This window comes from Leptonotus elevatus, chromosome 2 (assembly GCF_054856555.1).
Source record: "Leptonotus elevatus isolate MCC_2025b chromosome 2, RoL_Lele_1.0, whole genome shotgun sequence".
NCBI lineage: Eukaryota > Metazoa > Chordata > Actinopteri > Syngnathiformes > Syngnathidae > Leptonotus > Leptonotus elevatus.
This window is the reverse complement of record NC_141240.1, coordinates 16,897,699-16,918,345: the sequence shown is the minus strand read 5'-3', so window position 1 is coordinate 16,918,345 and position 20,647 is coordinate 16,897,699. Positions and strand designations below refer to the sequence as shown.

Sequence of the window (20,647 nt, the reverse complement as noted above, 5' to 3'; positions counted from 1 at the left end):
CCTTTGGCTGGGAATGACTTATTTCAGCTTTTCCAATTGTCACAATTAGAGTTGCTAGAACAGAGGTGAGGACAAGATTGTATTTATTTTTTGATGATTTTTTTTGGTCTTGCCTTGACATACGAGTGTGTTAACGTGCAAGTTTTTAATTTTTTTTTATACGAGCTGACACTTGACCAATTTGTAAAATTGTGTGTTTCAGACCACCACCAATAGATGGCAGCAGCACACTTCATAACAGCCAGCCAGCCATCAATTCACATTGGGTTCCTTGCAGTGGCAGGACAATATCACATCTGTACGGGTAGATCATGACTGAACTAGAAATGAGCCTATTTTTTTTAGGGGTAGCAGCGTCACTTTTAGAAATAGAAGGCAGATTTATTTTTATAGCGCATTTTGTACGTAAGGTAGCTCAATGTTATTTACTGCAGTGTACATGATTAAAAGTACAACATAACAACAAAGAGCAAAGAGCATTTAAAAACAAAAGAGAGAAAAAACATATTGTGAAAATAATTGGCTAAAATGATTTAGAATGCTTTAAAATAGCTCGATCACAAGCATGAAAAAGAAAAGATTTTAACCTGGATTTAAAAACGCTCGCAGTTGGGGCTGACTTCATTTCGATTGGGTGCTCATTCAGTTTGCGTGTAGCATACGCTTGCTGCTTTACCATGGTTTGTTTGAACTCTCTAATTGAACCGAGTCTGCAAACCTCACAGCCTACTGGATTTATATTCCATTCGCATTTCTTCAACCCAAAAATATATCTTTACTGTAGAATGTTCTATACTTGTACGCAGCCCAACGAGTATAATCACGGTATTTGTGGAACATGAACATGAATTAAATCGACCTGTTTTTTATCCATCTCAGGGGACGGCCATTTTGCCACTTGCTGTCGACTGAAAATGACGTTGTTGCTCAAGGCTCAAGTAACGACAAATTGCAGTTCAATTTACAAACATCATGTGACCAAATTTAGAACAGGTGAGCTGTGATTGATCATTACCTGATCCCTGATCAACTGTGATGTCATTTTCAGGCGACAGCAGTGAGATGGATGAAAATGAACTGCTTCATTTATATTCCACAAATGCAATTTTCATCAGAATGTTTTGTTTAGAGCGCATAAAACATATTATATAGAAAAGAAAATTTGGGGGTTGACTTCCCCTTTATTTCATGTATCCAGCACCTAAACCTAGTAGAACTTTCAAGTCTGTTCCATAGCTGACTGGGAGCCAGTGACTTTAAAAAGACTTGCTTTGTTGTAGTCAGAAACTAAGCTATAGCGTTCTGAATGAGCTGCAGCTGTTTTATGCTCTTTTGGGAGATTCCAGTCAGAAGTTGTGGAGAAAATAAAAGCATGGATGAAGTTCTCCTGGTCTCCTTGGAACTCGAAACCCTTCAATCTGGATATGTTCTTCAATTGGTTAGAAGGCTATTTTATTATTAATGTCATATGAATGCTGAAATTGAGTTTCGAATCTATTTCAGACTTGGTCTTTGTTTTTTAAGGACAGTGAGTCCAGGTATTCACTAACAACAACCCTCTTTACTTTTTTGTGGTATAACTGAAGGAAACGTTTGTTCATCCACTACAGTGACACAATACCACCATTGAACTGTAGTCATCAATGGACATTGTAACTGTGCGTTACCTGCAAAACTGTGATAATCAACATTAATATTTTGCAGACTTTGACCCAAAGGGATTCAAGAACTGATATGAAGTGCTCGATCAAGGAACAGAGCACAAAGTGCTTAACATAAATGAATACAGTGCACTCCAGCAAATTCTTATTTATTTATGTATTTATTTATGTATTTATTTATGTATTTATTTATGTTTTTTATTTATTTATGTATTTATTTATGTATTTATTTATGTTTTTTATTTATTTATGTATTTATTTATGTTTTTATTTATTTTTATTTTTATTTTTATTTTTATTTTTATTATTTATTTTTATTATTTATTATTATTATTATTATTTTTTTTTTTTTACACAACCTTGAGATTCATTTATATGGCATACTATACATTTAAATACTCCCGCTAACATGGACCATTGCTCTCAAATTAGTTCTGGCAATGTGTCCACACAAACGTTTAATTTGTTGAACAAACAATTGCTCAATCATGTTTTAAAAAATTGGGTAAACATCTAAGAAGATGCATCAGCGTTCATTTTTAGATGCAAGCATTCACAGGTGAATTCTAATCATCATCAAAAGTTTAAACATTGATCTCACTGATTAATGGATAAAAGGCTTACTAAAAAGAGTGTACTCGTGTATGTTGAGCACAGTTTAGTTGAGAGTAGCCTCAAACCAGCCTCATCTGGTTTCAAAAGACTATCTCATATAGCATTATCTCTGAAGAAAATAACAGACATTTGCTTTTCGTTTTAACTCAATCGCTTCATCGAGGTACTGCGGTTCAAACGGAGAAGACTTCACAGGCTTGGGGAAACACACGAAACCTTGTGTGACTCCTCAAGGGCAGCGACAAAGTAGTCGAGGTCATGCATGCCTGGAATATGTAAAAACCTCAACAAGATGGGACTAAATATGACCGTGTTAGACGGGTCAACACTGGTGTCTTACTACCAGCAAGAAAAAATGAGGGCATCTTCTTTAAAACACTGACTGACAGCATACATTTTAACAAGCCTTCATAAATAGAAGATGGCTTCATATGCCCTTGCAAAAAAGGACCTGAAATGCATTTGTGGTTTATTTGAATACCAATACTACTCGCTATGGCTCTTCTTATTCATGTTATTCAGATGTATTATTGATTATGGATATACAGCGGAGACTAAAACATATTAAATCAGCTGTCTCTTGAGGCATTTGAATGAAGATAAATAAATGAACAGATGACTTTTTTTTTTTGTGCATGAGATAGCTATTGTTTTTATAAATCTAATGAACACAGTAACTAACCACTTTTTCCTCCAATTTTACATGTAATCATAGCCCCCCCTCTCCCCCCCCCCCCCCCACACACACACTTAATTACATTCAACAGCTGCAGGCCAACTGTAGTCTACTGTTAAAAAATCCTAAAGCTGCTCATTTAATACCGTAAGACTACTGTAATATCAACGCAAACGTTAAACTGCAACTGAATTTGTTGTTGAACACTAACAAAATGACTATTAACAAATTATACATTATCGGTTATTTGACTAATCCAAACATTCTTTCAATTGTTTGGCTAACTATTGTACTTTCTTCTTTACAAAGACAGCAAAGAACCAAGTAGCCGTGAGCCAGTCCCAGTGGCTTAACCCTTACATGTGCAGCACGTCTGCATAATTGATTTGAACGTATAGTAAGAATTTTAATAATGCATAATGTGAAAAGCCTTAGATATTATCTCCAAGAGCCAAGTACCCTTTCAAAAAAATATTGCACAGATCGCCACCAAAATAAGAAAATGTCTACAACTGAGTTATTGAAACTCTGATTTATTGTATTTTCATTTCATATTTTAACCTTTATGTAACTAGGTAAGATGAGGTGAGAAAACATTCTCATTTGCAATGCCGACCTGGCTTCAAACCCCCTGAGTAAAAAAGAGACTTGGAACTAGAATAAATTACCTTAAGATAGTGTATGAAATTGCCTCCTCTATCTATGATTCTCACGCTTTATCCCACATATTAGCTCAAAATAAACAAAATTATCAAATGTAGTTATATCAAACAATGAACACCGAGCACACTAGCAAACAATGCTTAAAAAAAAATAGATGGTCAGAGACAATGACAATTTATGCCACATACAGTAATGGCAATATCATATAGTGTAGGTGAATAGAAAATAGAATACAATAGAATAGAATCGTCATTTGCTAGTAGAGTACCATAAAAGTCGTTGAATGAAACCATTACTACCCAGTAAGGTTTTAAATGACGCGCTTCTGAATGAACCTATCTTCTAACTTCTACAAAATCGATGAAAGATAACATTTTTAGTCCATTATTACATTTGAAGCATGTACTGTTAGGAACTGACAAAACTTGAATATAAGCCAACTACAGCGACGACCTTTGTTCTGCACACAGAAAAATCTCTGGGCCAGGTTCTGCCAAAGGGAGACAACAAAGCAATTGAATTTGCTTGTGATATACATTTCAAAGAGAAACTAACAATAATGACCATTTGGATGAGACTACAGATAGATGGTAGTTTGAAAGGACAGAAGAGCAGAAATAGCGAGGGGAAAAAAGTCTTGGGTATGTTGGACAACTTGAAGGGTAAATTTATAAACCGTACCAGCCCTGAAATTGAAGAGGTGATTGCTTCATCCCGTGCTTCCTCCAACATCCCGTGCTTCCATTTATTGATATATGTCTTACTGTCTAAAGTCATCCAAGAAAAAAAAAACATCACTCTTCACTGGCAAGTTTCCTTGATCTTGCCTGCAGATGGAGAAACGAACATTGATCACACAGTTACTCCTCCATGTGTGGGCAAACACATGCAGGCATCAAGTAATTTGGTGGCGGAGAAGCACAAACTCTAATTTAATTTACACGATGACCAGGCAACGCGCTGTAACATCTCCAAGGACAAACTCGAAGTCATCAATAAATTAGATAAGGAGAGAGGTACTTCGCAGACTTTCTTTGCCATCTTGACATTTTGTTCTGCAAAACATCATTGCTCAAAATGGCTTTTAAAAAAAACTGTCCATTTGCCAACGCATTCAGATTCAAGGATTCACTTATTCAAAAACGAAGTGCTAAATATCTTCTGCTGTATTATAGCACAGTTTAGCTCAATGAATTGCCACTCAACCATGAATAAATTGTGTCACTCATTTGGGCTGCACTATGACTTAAGTCGTGCTGTCTTAAATGGGTCTCAAAGTTCTTTTCAAGAGAGACTTTGGGAGACAGTATCTCATCTCTTGATTTCAATCCAGTATAGACTACAAAGTGAGTAGATGGCAATCACTACATTTTCAATGGTCCATGTGCTCATTTCTAGACTCCTTCAATATCAAAGTATTTACCTAGCCTTACCTAAAATGGACGGATAGGTGGTATTTTGGCTAGGTGACAAGTTCAACATTCACCTGAATGTACCACAGTGACTTCAATAATCAAATAAAGGAGTCTACCACATTGCTAGCTTGATGAGCAGCAAGTGCCTCATGCTAAAGGCAGCTGGGAAAAGAGTTATGTTATGAGTTATGAGTCATGTTTTCCAATTCTGATAAAACTACTGCTCTTCACTTATGGTGACCATATTTTGATTTGCGAAAAAGAGGACACTTGGCCTGGTGTAACAGGACAGATTAACCCTCCCGACACTTTAACCCGAGGGTTAAAACGTCCTAGGATTGATTAATCCCCGGGGGTTAAGGAGTCCTATAGGACAGATTATACCCACTGTCAAGTCGAGTCTAAAATGGTCAAATTCATGACTCGAGTCCGACTCGAGTCACAAGTCACATAACTTGAGTTCACACCTCTGCAGAGCGCTATCAGTGAGTTAAAGCTCTGTGCTGATCCAGTTTAGGACGTTATTTGAATGCTTGGGAAGTGAGCTATGCAAAATGCTAGCCTACTAAATCCCTAGGGATGCCCGGACAGGATGTAAAAAAAAAAAAAGTAGGCATGTATGGGCAAAATGGGACGTTTGGTCACCCTATTTGCTGTCACTTTCATGACAAGTAAACCATCTGGCACTCACTATTTTGTGCCCACCACAATAGTATGTGGCTTGAGGCTTGGCAAGATGGCTTTGTGAAATTGTAGCGCGCATTCTCGCGATTCCATCTGCCTCACAATGCTAGCATCTGACTGCCTTGGGAGAGACAAAATAGTGATTCAATCCTGCATCGAAATAAGAGCGACTTTCTGTGGCTGGATTATAGGTATCATAAAGTATCATCTCATATGGAGAGCCATCAAAGTGCGGAAGCCTTTGAATCCTGGCTCTGATGTTCTGTCCCCTTTGCCCGTGTGTGCGTATGAGTCAGCCACCCTCCTGAGCTACTGTACAGAGGTACGGTCGAGTGTGTTATTATCGCTTCCCCCTGTTAAGTAGGTGGCACATCATTCACTTGAATGTCGCAAAAATCTTGAGAATTGCACGTTAAGTTTAGAAAACACTCCTCAGACTTTTGGTGTTGCATTTGATTCTGCATCTTACACTGATCTAGAGGCCGGAGATCTGCTAATTGAGTTGAGGTCTGGATCAGTGAGTTCTTGGAATTGGATTAACCTTACCAAAGTACTTGAAATGCTTGACAGAATTACAAGGTGCCAAGAGAAAAGAATATTTTAGCTTTTCAAGGTATCGCTAATTAACAAGGAAATTCACTTTAAAATGGCAAGCAAGAAAAGAGTACAGTAGAAGTTGTTATTAAAATCAGGAAAATACTGGATGTGCTACTTCTTGATGGATGAAAATTGATGGGAAAAAAAAGAAAAAGAAAAATGAAATAAGATCTTCTTGGAAAGGTTATTACAAATTTTTTTTTAACCAATCTCAAAGAGCAGAGCTGAGCAGAAATGCAACTCACAAACAACTATGGTGACGAACTGAATTATGTACAATTCAAATTTTGTAGCCAACTCTAATTATTTAGTCTATCCTCCTACACCTTGATTTTTTCCTATTACTGTATATCTTTAAAAAGCAGCTGTGGTGCAGACATACATACTCATGTGTATATATATATATATATATATATTTAGGAGTGTGTGTGTGTGTATATGGGTGTGTGCAGTCCTCATGTATGTACTTCTCTACACATGTATACTTCTGTGAAGATTTCTTATTGCTGCACTTCTTATTTAACTTTAATTGTATTTATTTCTATTCTGTTGTTTCTTCTTTACTGTAACTGCAGCTGGACGGAGTCCAGGAAAAAGTTCCCCACGGGGAAAATAAAAGTATATCGTATCGTATCGTATCGTATATTAAGGGCATACAGTGTATTTGGATCTTGCAAAACACAATGCTAGGTTAAATGAGGAAATTATGAAAATCAGGCACGATTGATTTTTTTTTGTCACCTTGCTTGTTTCTAAAATAATTCCTTAAAGCATTCCCTGATAATTAATAATAATTCCCTAAAACACTCATATAATTCCACCTGGTTGTGCAAATTAAAAGTATGTCAGGGAAAAAATTTAAAGTAAGAAATATATTTTTGTCACCATGGATTTCAACGTTGTCAGGGGTTATGAGTCAGATGATGAGGCAGTAGTTTCAGATTTAGTATCTCACTGACCCAGTTACTAATTGACGCTGATTAGCTCTGAATGATATGAATGAGCAGAAAAATGTAACCCTATATTTAGCATTTTACACAATCAGCGGTCCACAGGGATTACTTGTATCCCTGATTACGGCTGTGTGATTTAATTAAACCATTTACATCCCGTCAATCTCCTCTCTCCTGTATGGTGCCCACTCTGTTAATTACGTCTATCCTGTCACCTAAATTGCGCTCATATTCGTGTCATGGCATTTTAGTCTTATGCATAATTCCTGCCAAATAACCACCAGATGTGACCGATGCAGAGTGTGCTTATGAAGGTAAATAGAGTGGTTGACCATGGTAATAAAAGAGGAATGGAATTATGTGGAAGCTATCATCCAATAAGGATCTGTTGGCACGATTATAAAGAGAGAGAAAAAAGCATGTCTCACTTCTAAGGTGATCTTATTGTTGTGATGTACCACATGAACTGTGGTGTGTTTCACCTTTTTCAAAGAAACACGTTTTGACACAGCTTATCTGATCATTCTATCATCGTCGGTTCAAATCTGACACAGACTGCAGCAATGATTATTCAATAGGACCACCCATGTTGGGGCCCCGCTGTTATTGCATTTCCATGAAAGCGGTGAACATTTTGTGATTTAGGAGCAATTTTTCATACAAGCCAACTTTGATTGCAGTGAATCACTCGCTGAAAAATACTCCCTTTTTAAAAAGGGAAAGGGACGGTTATGCTGTAGGTGAAATGAGCAGTCATCTAGTCTTTAAGTTGAAAAATGAAATAGGATTCACATTTCTCAAATGTGTCATTTGAGTATTTCATGTGTGAATTTTTTACAAGAAAAGAAAATGAAAGGAAGGTTTTTAGCATGAGGTGTTATTTAAGATTTGGTAAGGGGCAATAGAATTCCTGACCAGCATCTAGAGCTGCCCACTTGTTTGGTTCAGACTTGCTTAACCAACAACATTGCACCTCTCCACCGCCACCCGCACAAAAAGGTCAGGTCAAATTAAGGACACCTGGACAGCCTTTCATACTGACCACGTCTCCCAGGCAAACTCACAAATTAAAATCAAATCTTCCAATATTCTCCTAAGCACAAATAACGGGTCCGATTTTATTTTTTAGCATGCTAAGTTACATTTTGGCATTCATGGCACGACGCAAAATGAATAACAGATTTACAAACTTCGTAACATGCTGTAAGGTGGACACGCTCCTGCAAGGAAAGATGTTTCTAAGATATTACAATTTCCAACCACCTCGTAAGTAATCAATCATTTTTGATGTTTCATGAAAAATCTGGGAAAAAATTACGAAGGCGATTATTTTAAAAAGGTATCGATATTTTTAAACTAGGGAGTTACTTTTCTATCATTTTGTAAAATGATAATCCCTAGTTTGTTTTCAATCTAGCAGTTTTTTATTATTATTTAGCATTACTTTGTTTTCCCCTTTGTTGTAGTTTGTTTGGCCAGACTGACCAATTCAACTGATATGATCTAAAAGTAGTAGTCTGGTAGATTATTGACCTTTTTATTGTTATTAACTGGTTAAAGAGCCCACTCAGTCTTCCATCACCAAGTGGCTGATTGGGGTTATTACTTGAGCATTGTAAGCAGAGAGTAAAGAGTCAGATGCAATTTGTACACTTTATTTAGAACTAAATGCTCTGTCCTGACAGTCACGCTGACATTGCTGTTGAACATAGTTCTACGCACGTTTTAACCGTAAAAAAAAAGGCAAATCTTTAATGTATTATATTATAATCCAAATTTGGTAACACTGCAGTTAAAACTACCAGATGCAGCAATGATGCGCGCCCATGTAATTTTCTTTGAAAGGCCCTTTGGTACTTTTTTGAGAGAACAAATGAGCCCACTTTGGGTTCGAAATAAAACACTATTCTGGGCTCTCTCAATGGCCTTGTCACTTTGATTATGTTCACAGACCATTTTTGTTTACTTATATTGGACACAGAGTCGATGAAACAAAACTTTAATAGTCACTCTGATCCTTCATACTGTCTCCCATCTCATTTAAAATAAGACCATTTTGTGCTTATTTTTGCCTTATAATGTGTCTAGTAGGAGCTTTAACAAAAGGTAGACATGCACCAGGATTTGTTTAAATTGACAACTCTCATTCGTCCTACAATGTAAAAGATAAAAAGCATGTTTGTCAGTTCCTTCTAAAAGCTGACCTTATCATTATTTAACTGTCCGATTAAATCAGGCCAACATGAAGTGGGTGCGGGTGAGATTGTAAAAATGGAAGCAAGAACACAACAATAGCTTCAGGACTTCACAATGACTTGAAGACTAGATTGCTGACCCTGAGAAATATCTCTTATTTTGGCTAGTGTGAACACTCTGCACTTTCAAAATTACAATTCTCCAGATACTCACAAAATATTTGCGGCGTCTGGGTAAACGATAAACAAACCAGAGAACATGCGTGATATCACTGGATACAGTTGGTGTCATTCCCAGTACATTTATTCAGTTCTAAGAGCTGAATATGAGTGATTGGATCCTTTTATTAAGACAACTGTGCAATAATATCTCCTAATGCACCAACTATGAATTATGCAACTTTGGATGGCACATATTCTTGTTATAAGGAGAATGGTCAATAAATTGCATCATTGTCATGGCAACCATGGGTAACCTATTTTAGTCATCTATAATATTTGTGGACCAGCTGAGACCTTCTAATGTTACTTTTGTACTTAGCATCAGTGCTAACGTGTTCAGTTATGTGCTTGTACCAACTTTGCTAAACATCATGACTTGAAAACTACTTAATCACATTTTCAATGTATCTGCTCAGCATTGCTCTTTTGGAAATTGTTTCCTGGACTAATGATGTCACACAAAATAACTATTCACAGGTCTTACCAAGACTTGCCTGCACTGAATATGTATACTTTCATAAATGTGCACAATGGATAATTGCAATAACCTAAGGTTCATTTAGTGAACTTGATATTAAAGTAATTTCAGAGAAGACAAGAAATTGCAATGCCAAATTGATGCACATCTAGTCTGAAAGTTTTATATATATATATATATATATATATATATATATATATATATATTATGCTCTATTTTGGGCTTCATGTGTGCTACTTTCTCACAATGAATGGCATGATTGAGTCATGTCGCAGTGATGCAGAGGCAATCATTTCAGGTATCTTCCAATTCTTGGGCTTTCGATGCTCTTGTGTATACATGTCCACACACTAATGGGATCTTAGGGGTACTACATTATGTCAGCTTGTCACTTTGACAAGAACATTTAGTAATCATTTTTGCATGCTGAGTGCAGTCTCTGCAACACATCTCATATCGCTGTAACGTTTCTGAGAAAGAAATGACAAAAGGCTAAAGGTGAATTAAAACATTGGTGACATATTATGAGGGGCTTACTGCATAACATCAATACTGCAGCCGAAATACCAAAAATTGCTCATGCTCCCTTGAGTCTTAATTAACGAAAGAAGGGCCACATGTTTTTATGGAATTTTTGATCAGGGTACCCAAAGGAACATGCACTTTCACACCAAGGTGTTTTACTCTTCACAATATTATCCAACAATGACACTTATATGCTCTTTGTTTTTTCGGGGGGGGGATTTTTTTTAACCTGTCGCTTTCGTTTGGTTCCACACTGCCGGTATCTTGACCTTCCTTCAACATTGACTCTATAATTCTGCTGTAAGGTTTTATCGTCCCCTGCATCGGCTGTGTGATGAACCACCATTAGCACTAACCTTTTTGGCTTGTTTACTAGTTTAAGAATAAAACTAATATATTGCCTTTTTTTGGCATGGATGTGATGCAATGCTCCAGTCTTATTTTTGTCAGGTGTGAAATAAATCATACATACCAGGATCAGACTTGGAGAATGTATCCACATCCAGAAGATTCCTGTGGGGGGGGAAATGCAGTGAAAACAAATCTCTTCCATTACATTATTTTTCATGCCTTGCAATTGCTTAAAGAACACATCGTATTCTGTATAATACAAGTTGTACTTTTTCTATCAAGACACCTATCTTAGACATCAGACAAATTATATATTTTTTCAAAACAAGAACCCGATTTATTTTGTAGAATGTCTGATTCATGTTGGTTGCATGCTACAGTGTCTTAGGAGCAGCACCCTGTCAGCTTGCTATACGTTTTGGGACTCTGAAATTGCCATTTGACAAAGTCTCATTGGTGTACTATTGGAAAAATAAACAATCAGTTAATTGATTGATTATTTCTCCAGTAGTACGGTCTTTGAATGTCTTTCAAAATATGAATCAATTATTTCGTTTGCATGTAAACATCTTTAAAATGTAACCATGTCCTTAGCTTTGAGGCAGAATGGCACTCCGATAATGGGGTAGTTTTTTTTCCACTTTTTATCACAGTTTAATCTTGGACTGACTTCCTCATTCTGGTTTCTGATAGTATCTATAATATGAACCGCAGTAAACATATTACATGGGAATTTAGAAAGTCGGATGCCCTTATGGTGTTAATATTCCGATAATTCATTCCTAATTTCTAAATGTGACTTGAACAAACTCAAGTTAGATCTTTGTCACTGAAGTTAGACTGAGGGCTCTATTTTTGTGCCCAGTGCAATCTGGTGCAACTAGACTTGGTTCTGGTATTTTTACAGACACACGCAGCTTCAGGCAGTTGAAAATGAAAATATGCATTTTGTGCCGTTGTGGGTGGGAACAATGGCACATTTCCTTTAAAATCTCTCATTTCCTTTAAAATCGGTTTGTGAGAGGCAAAGTCCTTGACATGTCAGAAGATGGAGCTGATTTGCTCGAGTCCATGCAGGAGGTCAAAGTGTGCAAAGTATGTTTATATGGTGCTGCAATCAGAACTCCACGGGTGGGTAATATAAAGTTGGCCAGGGCAATCGCGGATCTGCACTGTAAAGTGTACACTTGGAGACCGCCTGCCACAGCAATGATTCATGTCCGTGTGTTGACGCCCCAGCCGCCCGCATAGCTGTGCCACGGCCAGAGGTTTTAAAAAATATATATAATAAAGATGTTAATATTAATAATTAGTTTGATTAATTAATTTTGACAATGCTTCAGGGGTTTCGATGCACGTCATTATGAATTAAATGTAACCAGAAACGGAATCTGTCTTCCTGTGGCCCAATCAAATTCATCAAAATCGCGTTAGACTATTTATGCCAATAGGTAGACGTGGTTCCAGTAGGCGTAAAGTTTAGACGAGTATTATAGCAGAAAGCAGTTTTACAGCATTTGACTAGCAAACAGCTCAAGGTCTCAAATTGTCTGGGATGGCACCAGCTCACCTGTGACCCTAATGAAGACAAGCACTGTAGAAATTGGATGGATGGGCAAGTTTTACCCTGGAACAAGTTTTTTCCATTTTATTATTTCTTTGAGAATGTTATTTATTTATTTATTTATTTATTTATTTATTTTTAAATATTAGCAAAATCTGAGGTAAATTAGTTTACTGGTATAAATGAACATCCGAATTCTGTTCATTTTTAGGCTACATTTAAGAAATGTTTTTGTTTCATGGGACTGAACCAAAATTCAAAGCCTATGTCCACTGAGATGTGTCACTATCTCAAGCGGGGCTGATCACAGGAGGGACTACACAGGAGCACCAGCCATTCATTATTCAGGAGTGGACTGTAGAGACATTTAGCACAGGCTAGGCTGATGGGTGCAACAAGGCTGATGAGGTTTTACAGCTCGGTTTAGTCGGCCTATAAGGTGACCCACCGTTTAATCAGAATGGCACCAAACAGGACGCTAAGAGAAATTCCATTGTGTTTTTGTTTTTTGTTTTTTTATAACGGCCACGATAAGATATTTATTGGCAGCGGGGCTCCCTTTCTGTGCCGAAATGCATCTTAATGCAAAAAAAAAAAAAAACAGGAAGAATCATAACATCAGGAAGGACTGTGAATATCAATGCTTATCTTCAAAGTCATGGCTGGAGCAGTATAGACTTTATAGAATGTCTTTAATAGCTCATATGCAGGCACCTGCTGCTCAGATCAACCATTTCCCTGAGAGCAGGGGAATCAAAAGGTCACTGATTTGGTGGGGATGGGGGGTGGGGGAAATAAAAATAATTACAGAATACACACAGGGGTCTGCTAAAGGCTTGTCAGTCCTAATGTTGTTATTGTAACACTAGATTTCAATGAGTACCATAGGAGACTGATGAATTGCATTTATAAATAGATAGATAGATAGATAGATAGATAGATAGATAGATAGATAGATAGATAGATAGATAGATAGATAGATAGATAGATAGATAGATAGATAGATAGATAGATAGATAGATAGATAGATAGATAGATAGATAGTCAGTCAGAAATAAACTTTAGTAGATAATGACAAATTATGTTTTACATATGTTCACTGTTAACGCTAACAACATGGGCACGTGGATGCGGAAGAGTTTGACCTTACCGGCACGAGACGGTAACTTCTATTTTAGTTGCGGGGACTCTCGTGTTGAGTGGGTCGAATTCCCCGATGGTTGCCATGATGCGCACACTGGAGGAGAAGCGACGCTAAACACCATCCGAGTAGAAAGAGAAAAATCTGACCATCTCAACTTGCCGATGACTAACGCCGTAAGTCCATTGTGGAGAACCTTCTTCGTGTTTTCCTGAGAGCCTGTGGAGGGACCGTGAAAGGTGCGCGCACGCGAGTGAGTGAGAGAGAGAGAGAGAGAGAGAGAGAGAGAGAGAGAGAGAGAGAGAGAGAGAGAGAGAGAGAGAGAGAGAGAGAGAGAGAGAGAGAGAGAGAGAGAGAGAGAGAGAGAGAGAGAGAGAGAGCAGGTTGGGGACATGACCGACTAAACTTTACAGTTATTTCTTTATTCCCGGTGCTCCCTTTTGTGTAGTAATTGAGATGCGTCAGCATGGAGTTGATTTATGATAAAATAAAATGTTTACTGCAGCGGAGTAGTTTTTAGCTGTAAGAACAGTGTTCACCACTAGATGACAGACACCGCTCAAGAACACAATCCCAAGACTGTGTGTTAGCTTCAAAGCTTTTATAGTGTAATTGACCGTGGGTCTTTTATATTTGGGCATTCAAATATGTTAAGATTCTCTTCTGTACATTTGTTTAATTACCCAAAAATTGGTCATTGGTCTTTTTTTTTATAGCATTTTTGTCGTAGCATTAACAAAAAATTAGGGCCTCTCCATTGTTGTTTAAGTTGCTCATCCCTGGTTTATACTGAAAAGAAGAAAACAATTGCATTGCATACAGTATGTCATGTCAATTGTTGTTTTTTTATAAACCAAGAGCGAGCTAGCATTGGCTCACCCTTTTATGCTTTCAAGACAACTTGTTTGTATTTCTAACAGAAAAACAAATAATACTTAAACTAGCTATTGATAACAACTGAAACAATATACTGTATTTACCTGCTTGTGTATAGTCTGATAAAAAAAAAAAAAAACCTTAAGAAACTGGTGGTATTAAGGCTGGCACAAGACACAACACAATCACCATTAATCATTTGTAGTTGACAGAATCAAACACATTTCTTAAGTAAGGTTATGGATAGGGAATATCTTGCTTTTCTGAATCTGTTTCTGTTTCTGTCATTGCTATTAATGCTCCCTGGATCATATTTCTCCATGTTACTGCTGACTTTAAAAAACAATTTTTTTTACATTGCCATATAAATCCCCATAATTTAATTCACAGTTGACTTAATTTACAGCTCGTTATTTACCTGTACATCTTTTTATATTATGTTGTTGTCATCTGCAGAGGTTGAAAATGTAATGAGCCTATTTGAGTAGAAAGTACAGATATATGTTTGGATTTTTTTATTTATTAGAAACTAATTATAAGCTGTTTGGGAAATGCATGGATGGATGAACTTAGCTGAAAAATAAACACCTAAGTACAGTTACAAAAGGAACAGTTATGTTGAGTAACTAACGACCATTGGGGTTGCAACACTACTTTTTGGGCCAACCATAAATAATTGATGAGCTCTGTGCAATTTTTTGCCACCCATAAGCCCCATTTTCCAAAATAACTGATCTGTGATCATTCATCCAGTTTGCCAGGCATAGACCTTTCAGCCCATACCAACCAGTTAGTTGCATTCAGTGTTCCTCATTTTTGGGGATCCAGAAAGGGTACCAATGTAACTGCTTTGTAATGAATGACAGTCTGGCAACCTCTTGATGGGGGTACGAATGTTATGATAACAAAATGTTTGTTGTTCTATTGAGCCACATATCAGGGACAATTACTGTTGTCCTTATTACTGTTATTGTGTTGTATAAACTGTATTATGCTCCTCTGCTAATTTAACAGCTGTTTTGCCAAATGAAAAATTAAAGATAGTAATCATCAAGGGATGCAATCACTTTCTTATACAACATGCAAACGAATATAGTTTTTAGGTATTGAAAATACCAGCATACAGTTGTATTACAAAAAGTTGAAGTATCGTCTGCAGAGAGCAGAAGCTCCAACAACATTACTGCGATATTTTTAAATGTTAAACATATCTGCTTCCGAATTTAATGAGCTCTTCCATGGCCCATGTTCCACCACTCTAGCTTGTAGCTTTTGTGTAATCACACAGAAAGAGGTGCACTTAAGAAGCACACACTGTACCTCAAACAAATCCAGCATTAAGACATATCAATTTTTTATCGGCCCAGAATCAAATGGGCTCATCTCTGGCAGAAAAGCAAAAAAAGTAATTTGGGTTTAATTGTTGGTGCCTCTCAAATAAATTTCAATAAACAATTCACAGTTAACTGCACCATAATGCTTGCTGATTCATGATGAGAATCTTTGTTTATAGTTGGGTACCGACAAATGTTTTTTTAGTCAGACAAAAATGCAAAAAAAAAAACACTTACATAACATCCTCGTCCCAGCACGAACTATAATGGAAAATGAATGTTCCCATGCTTCATAAATAATGAAGACAGAAGCATTTCACAAAATGCTATTGGGTAGAACCAGTTCAGGGTGTACCCCGTTGATTGCCCGAAGCCAGCTGGGATAGGCTCCAGCACCCCCATGACCCTTGTGAGGAATATTCTGATATTCTGAACTTTGTAATAATGCTACCCAGATAATTTGTGCTATAGGAGGTCTGCATGGGTGTAGCTCACAAATCCCATAGCCAATGTCATGTTTGTTTAGACGACAAATTATTTAGGATTGAATCAACAGCACCTATGCTGGTTGTGGCCAAGCAGTGCAGTTTTTATCCTCAATCACACCAAAACATAGTCAAAAGCAAACATCATCATCATCATCATCATCATCATCAACAATTCACTTGTTATAGAGTAAATTAATTGTACACAGTACAGGCCAAAAGTTTGGACACACCTGCTCATTCAATACATTTGCTTTATTTTCATGACTATTACTATTCTCGCTGAATGCATCAAAACTATGACATCTATGACAGTTAACGAACACATGGGGAGTTATGTACTTAAAAAAAAAAAGATGAAAAAATTGATTTTTTTAAATACATAAATAAATAGCCACCCTTTTCTCTGATGACTTTTTTGCACATTCTTGGCATTCTCTCGATGAGCTTCAAAAGGTAGTCACCTGAAAGGTTTTTCCAACAGTCCTTAAGGAGGTAGGTAAGAATGCCAAGAGTTGCTATGCAAAAAAAGTTACCATAGCAAAGGATGGCTATTTGGAAGAATGTATACTATAAAACATGTTTTCAGTTATTTCACCTTTTTTTTTTGTTAAGAACATAGCTTCACATCAGTTCATACATCGTTTTGATGCCTTCAGTGGGAATCTACAAAGTAAACAGTCTTGAGACTAAAGCAAAAGCAAATGGGTATATATATATATATATATATATATATATATATATATATATATGGATATATATATATAGATATATAAACTGTTTATACTGTTTGGATGTGCAGTTAAGCCCATAATGTCATGTGCATGCATACTAGAATTGCATGTGACCGGCCTCACAGGCGTATGTGGGGGAGCAAGAGCAAGTGTCTCCCCAGCAGCCCCCTAAAAGTTTAATGTAGTCATGACAACATGGCAAGACGCAGGAAGCGCATTAAAATGATTGCCTGCTCTTTATTTGAGCACATCCAGAACTTTTACTTGAATCTTTGATTTTCTTGTTCATGATTGCATCACCGAGTGTGTCATTTTTTCAGTGGAGCACTTAATCAAACTGCTCGTACAAGCGTGATCATTTATAGCTTAGAATGAGAGCAACAACTTGTCTTATTCGTCACCTCATGAGTGAGAGAACTTGTATGAAAGTATTATAACAAAAATAACAAAAGGCCCTAATGAATACTTAAGCTGATGGACCGTACACATATTTGAATCATTATAAGTGTGAATAGACTTCTCCATGATTCGGTTCACTGCTTAAAGGCGGTAAAAGTGATTAGAGGATACTTTTTTTTTTTAGAACAGCTATTGTGCAAAAATTGATAAAAGAAAAATGGTGGCCGAATAGTAGACGAATAGAGTCTGTACCGGAGGACAAGATACAACTCTAGCTATTTTACCCTATAAGTTTCTTTTGATCTATAATTTGAAATGGGATAATAAAGACGACAGCGAAGATCAGAGTGGGAGAGTGTGGTTGTGGATTGACAGCTAATTATCCAAGGAGGAGAAATCCTGTTTGGTTTCCATTCGACTGTGTAGAAAATCAGTTACTGAAAGGTGGCTGTTTGAGCTTCTCCCTCCCATTATACATGGAACACAGTTCAATCCCATAAATAGCTGCCTGCAGTCTTTGGAATAATTATCTCGTTTGATTTATAGAGATTGATTGCTTTGGAGAATGCAGTAGAATCTTGAAAGAGGAAGGCCCCAAAAGTTATTTAAAAAAAACTTTTCGGGGAAAATGGGCATCAAAAGCCGTAAAATGTGGCGTTACAGCCTCACGACAGCTTAGCACAGCCAATATCAAAACTCATCCACTGCCATTGACGGCTATAGACGTCAAAAATGTCTTAGTTTCACATTTTTTTCCACTTTTGTTAACAAGAGTATGAAAACCTAGACAACAATGATTGTACGTTTAGAACAAATATAACATTTGTGATTAATCGTGAGTTAACTAGTGATGTCATATGATTAATTACAATTAAAAAAAATTATTGCCTGATGCCCCTAATTTAAAAAAGAAAAGATTATTTAAAATGTGGGGCGTCAGACAATTAAATGTTTTTATTGTAATTAATCACATAACTTCAATAGTTAACTCCCGATTAATCACAAATTTTATATCTGTTCTAAATGTACAATAAAAAAATTCTAGGTTTTCATACTCTTGTTAACAAAAGTAGAGAAAAATGTGAAACTAATAGAAATAGTATTAGTATTGAATTTTTGACGTCAATGGCAGTGAATGAGTTAAAGGTGGGGTCTTAAGTTTTCACTCAGAAATAAACACTTCATAAATACTGGATTTATACACATCAAATCCTTTTTCAATCAACACCTCTGGGCTTCTGTTAGGGTTAGGTGATTGCTGCTAGCTGTAAATCAAATATTTCTAGCAAAATTAAGGTGACCAAACGTCCTCTTTTACATCCTGTAATGGCGTCCGGGTGTTTTGTGAACTAACTAATAGGAGGTGGACGGCACGATTTCGATGCCGGGCCGAGTGTCCTCTTTTTTGGGATTTGAAAATATGGTCACCCTAAGCAAAATGTTTTATTGGTTTTATATTTTAAAGTCCAACATTTACACTTGTGTGGCACTTAGTGGACAAATATTTCATAACACCTTTGCCATTAAGGTTAAAGGAGAAACATTATGGAAAATTACTTGCTTGAGTTGAGTTTTTGTGAGACTAAACAATCCTTCTTAAACAGACAGTTACTTCTGTGGATAAATTGTGAACCTTGAGGTTGGAAAACGTCCAATATTAAAACATTATGAACTTAATAATGAGTGCAACCAATGGAATAAGGAATATACAGTATTAGTATGGTGGATAACCACCGATCAATCAAACATACACAACCAGGTTAACTGCCTTTTTTATTAAAATGTGTCTGTGAGACAGCCTTTAAGATCTGCCCACCGGACAAACAGCTACCATACTCCACGGAAGCACTAGTATGTCAAAGCCAAAAGGTAAGCAGAGCTGTGTTGTCAGTACAAATTAGCCTTAGCTATTAGCACGATCAACCTTCGCTTCTGATAATGACCTCACTCCTTTGCTGCAGAAAGCTTCATGCACCACATACACAGATCTGTGACACTAATCGAGTCTTTAATTGGCAGCTTGGTGTTGAAGTGCTGCCTCAATTGAGTGGAAGTAAATACAATTTTTTAAAGTAGCACTTTGACTCGCCTCATCACAACACCCTTGCTCTGCCCCTGTCAAGGTAATGAAAGGCAAAGGCTACTTGGCATTTCCCCTACAGTAGAAGGCAGTGGGATGACCATGGGCTAATTTTCATGAAACAGCCTCAAACACCTTAGTACCACTCTGAAGTGTGTTGTAAAATTAAATTAATTTATTTTTTTATTAATAAAACGTTAAGTGTATATTATTAATAATAATAAAAAACTCAATAATGTGAAACAATTTGTGGTTGCACGGCTTGTTCAATCACATTAATATTGCAAACCAAGTTCTTGCATTGAAGGTCACTGAGGCAGCCCATTCAATCAGAACTTATCAGCCCCAATGATTTGAATGTCACCTTCCTCATAATGTGTGAAAATATTTAGATAATTTATTCTCGTGGTATGAGCAGAATGGATGCGCCGTGAAAATGAAATTGACAAGAATAAGCTGCTCAGCATCCTACAGACAGTTTTAATTAAATGCTGCACTCTAGTGGTGAAAATACAGTATTGCAAGAAGTTTATTCTCATTCATGATGTCAGAGGCAAAAAAACACAACAAAAAATACACAAAAAAAGTATATCAATATTTTAACTACTGCTGTATTGTACATCCAGTCCAGTGAGGACAGTTAAGTAAATCAATAGATGAATGGATGGATATCCACTCTGGATTCTTGCTTTTCAGTTTTAGGCTACTTTTACTTTTTTTTTTTATCCAGTTGTTAGAACATTCATTGATGACAGCACAGCACTGTAAACTAAAAACTTCAAGCTATCAGTTGCTTTATAACTCTTTTTTCCCCCTCTTCGAATTTGTTTTGTGACTGTACATACATGACAGAGCTCTATGTTTTATTGACTTTTTTTTATGATAACACATACCATGATAATCAAGTCCGGGGTTCTGCCTTCCTGGGTGGAGTTTGCATGTTCTCCTCGTGCTTGGGTGGGTTTTCTCCGGGTACTCCAGGTTTTCTCCCACATTCCA

The 20,647-nt window shown here is 36.8% G+C and overlaps 1 protein-coding gene across 1 annotated transcript in view; it reads right to left on the bottom strand.

Moving 5' to 3' along the window:
* Positions 1 to 13,992, bottom strand: part of LOC147178624 (copine-9) — a 74,908-nt gene extending 60,916 nt beyond the window's left edge. The window contains exons 1-2 of the mRNA XM_086068563.1: positions 13,750 to 13,992; positions 11,157 to 11,197 (exon numbers count right to left, since the gene is read on the bottom strand). Coding sequence (XP_085924689.1) covers positions 11,157 to 11,197; positions 13,750 to 13,826 — 118 coding nt within the window. The 5' untranslated portion in view covers positions 13,827 to 13,992. The remainder of the gene's footprint in view (positions 1 to 11,156; positions 11,198 to 13,749) is intronic.
* Positions 13,993 to 20,647: the final 6,655 nt, after the last annotated feature.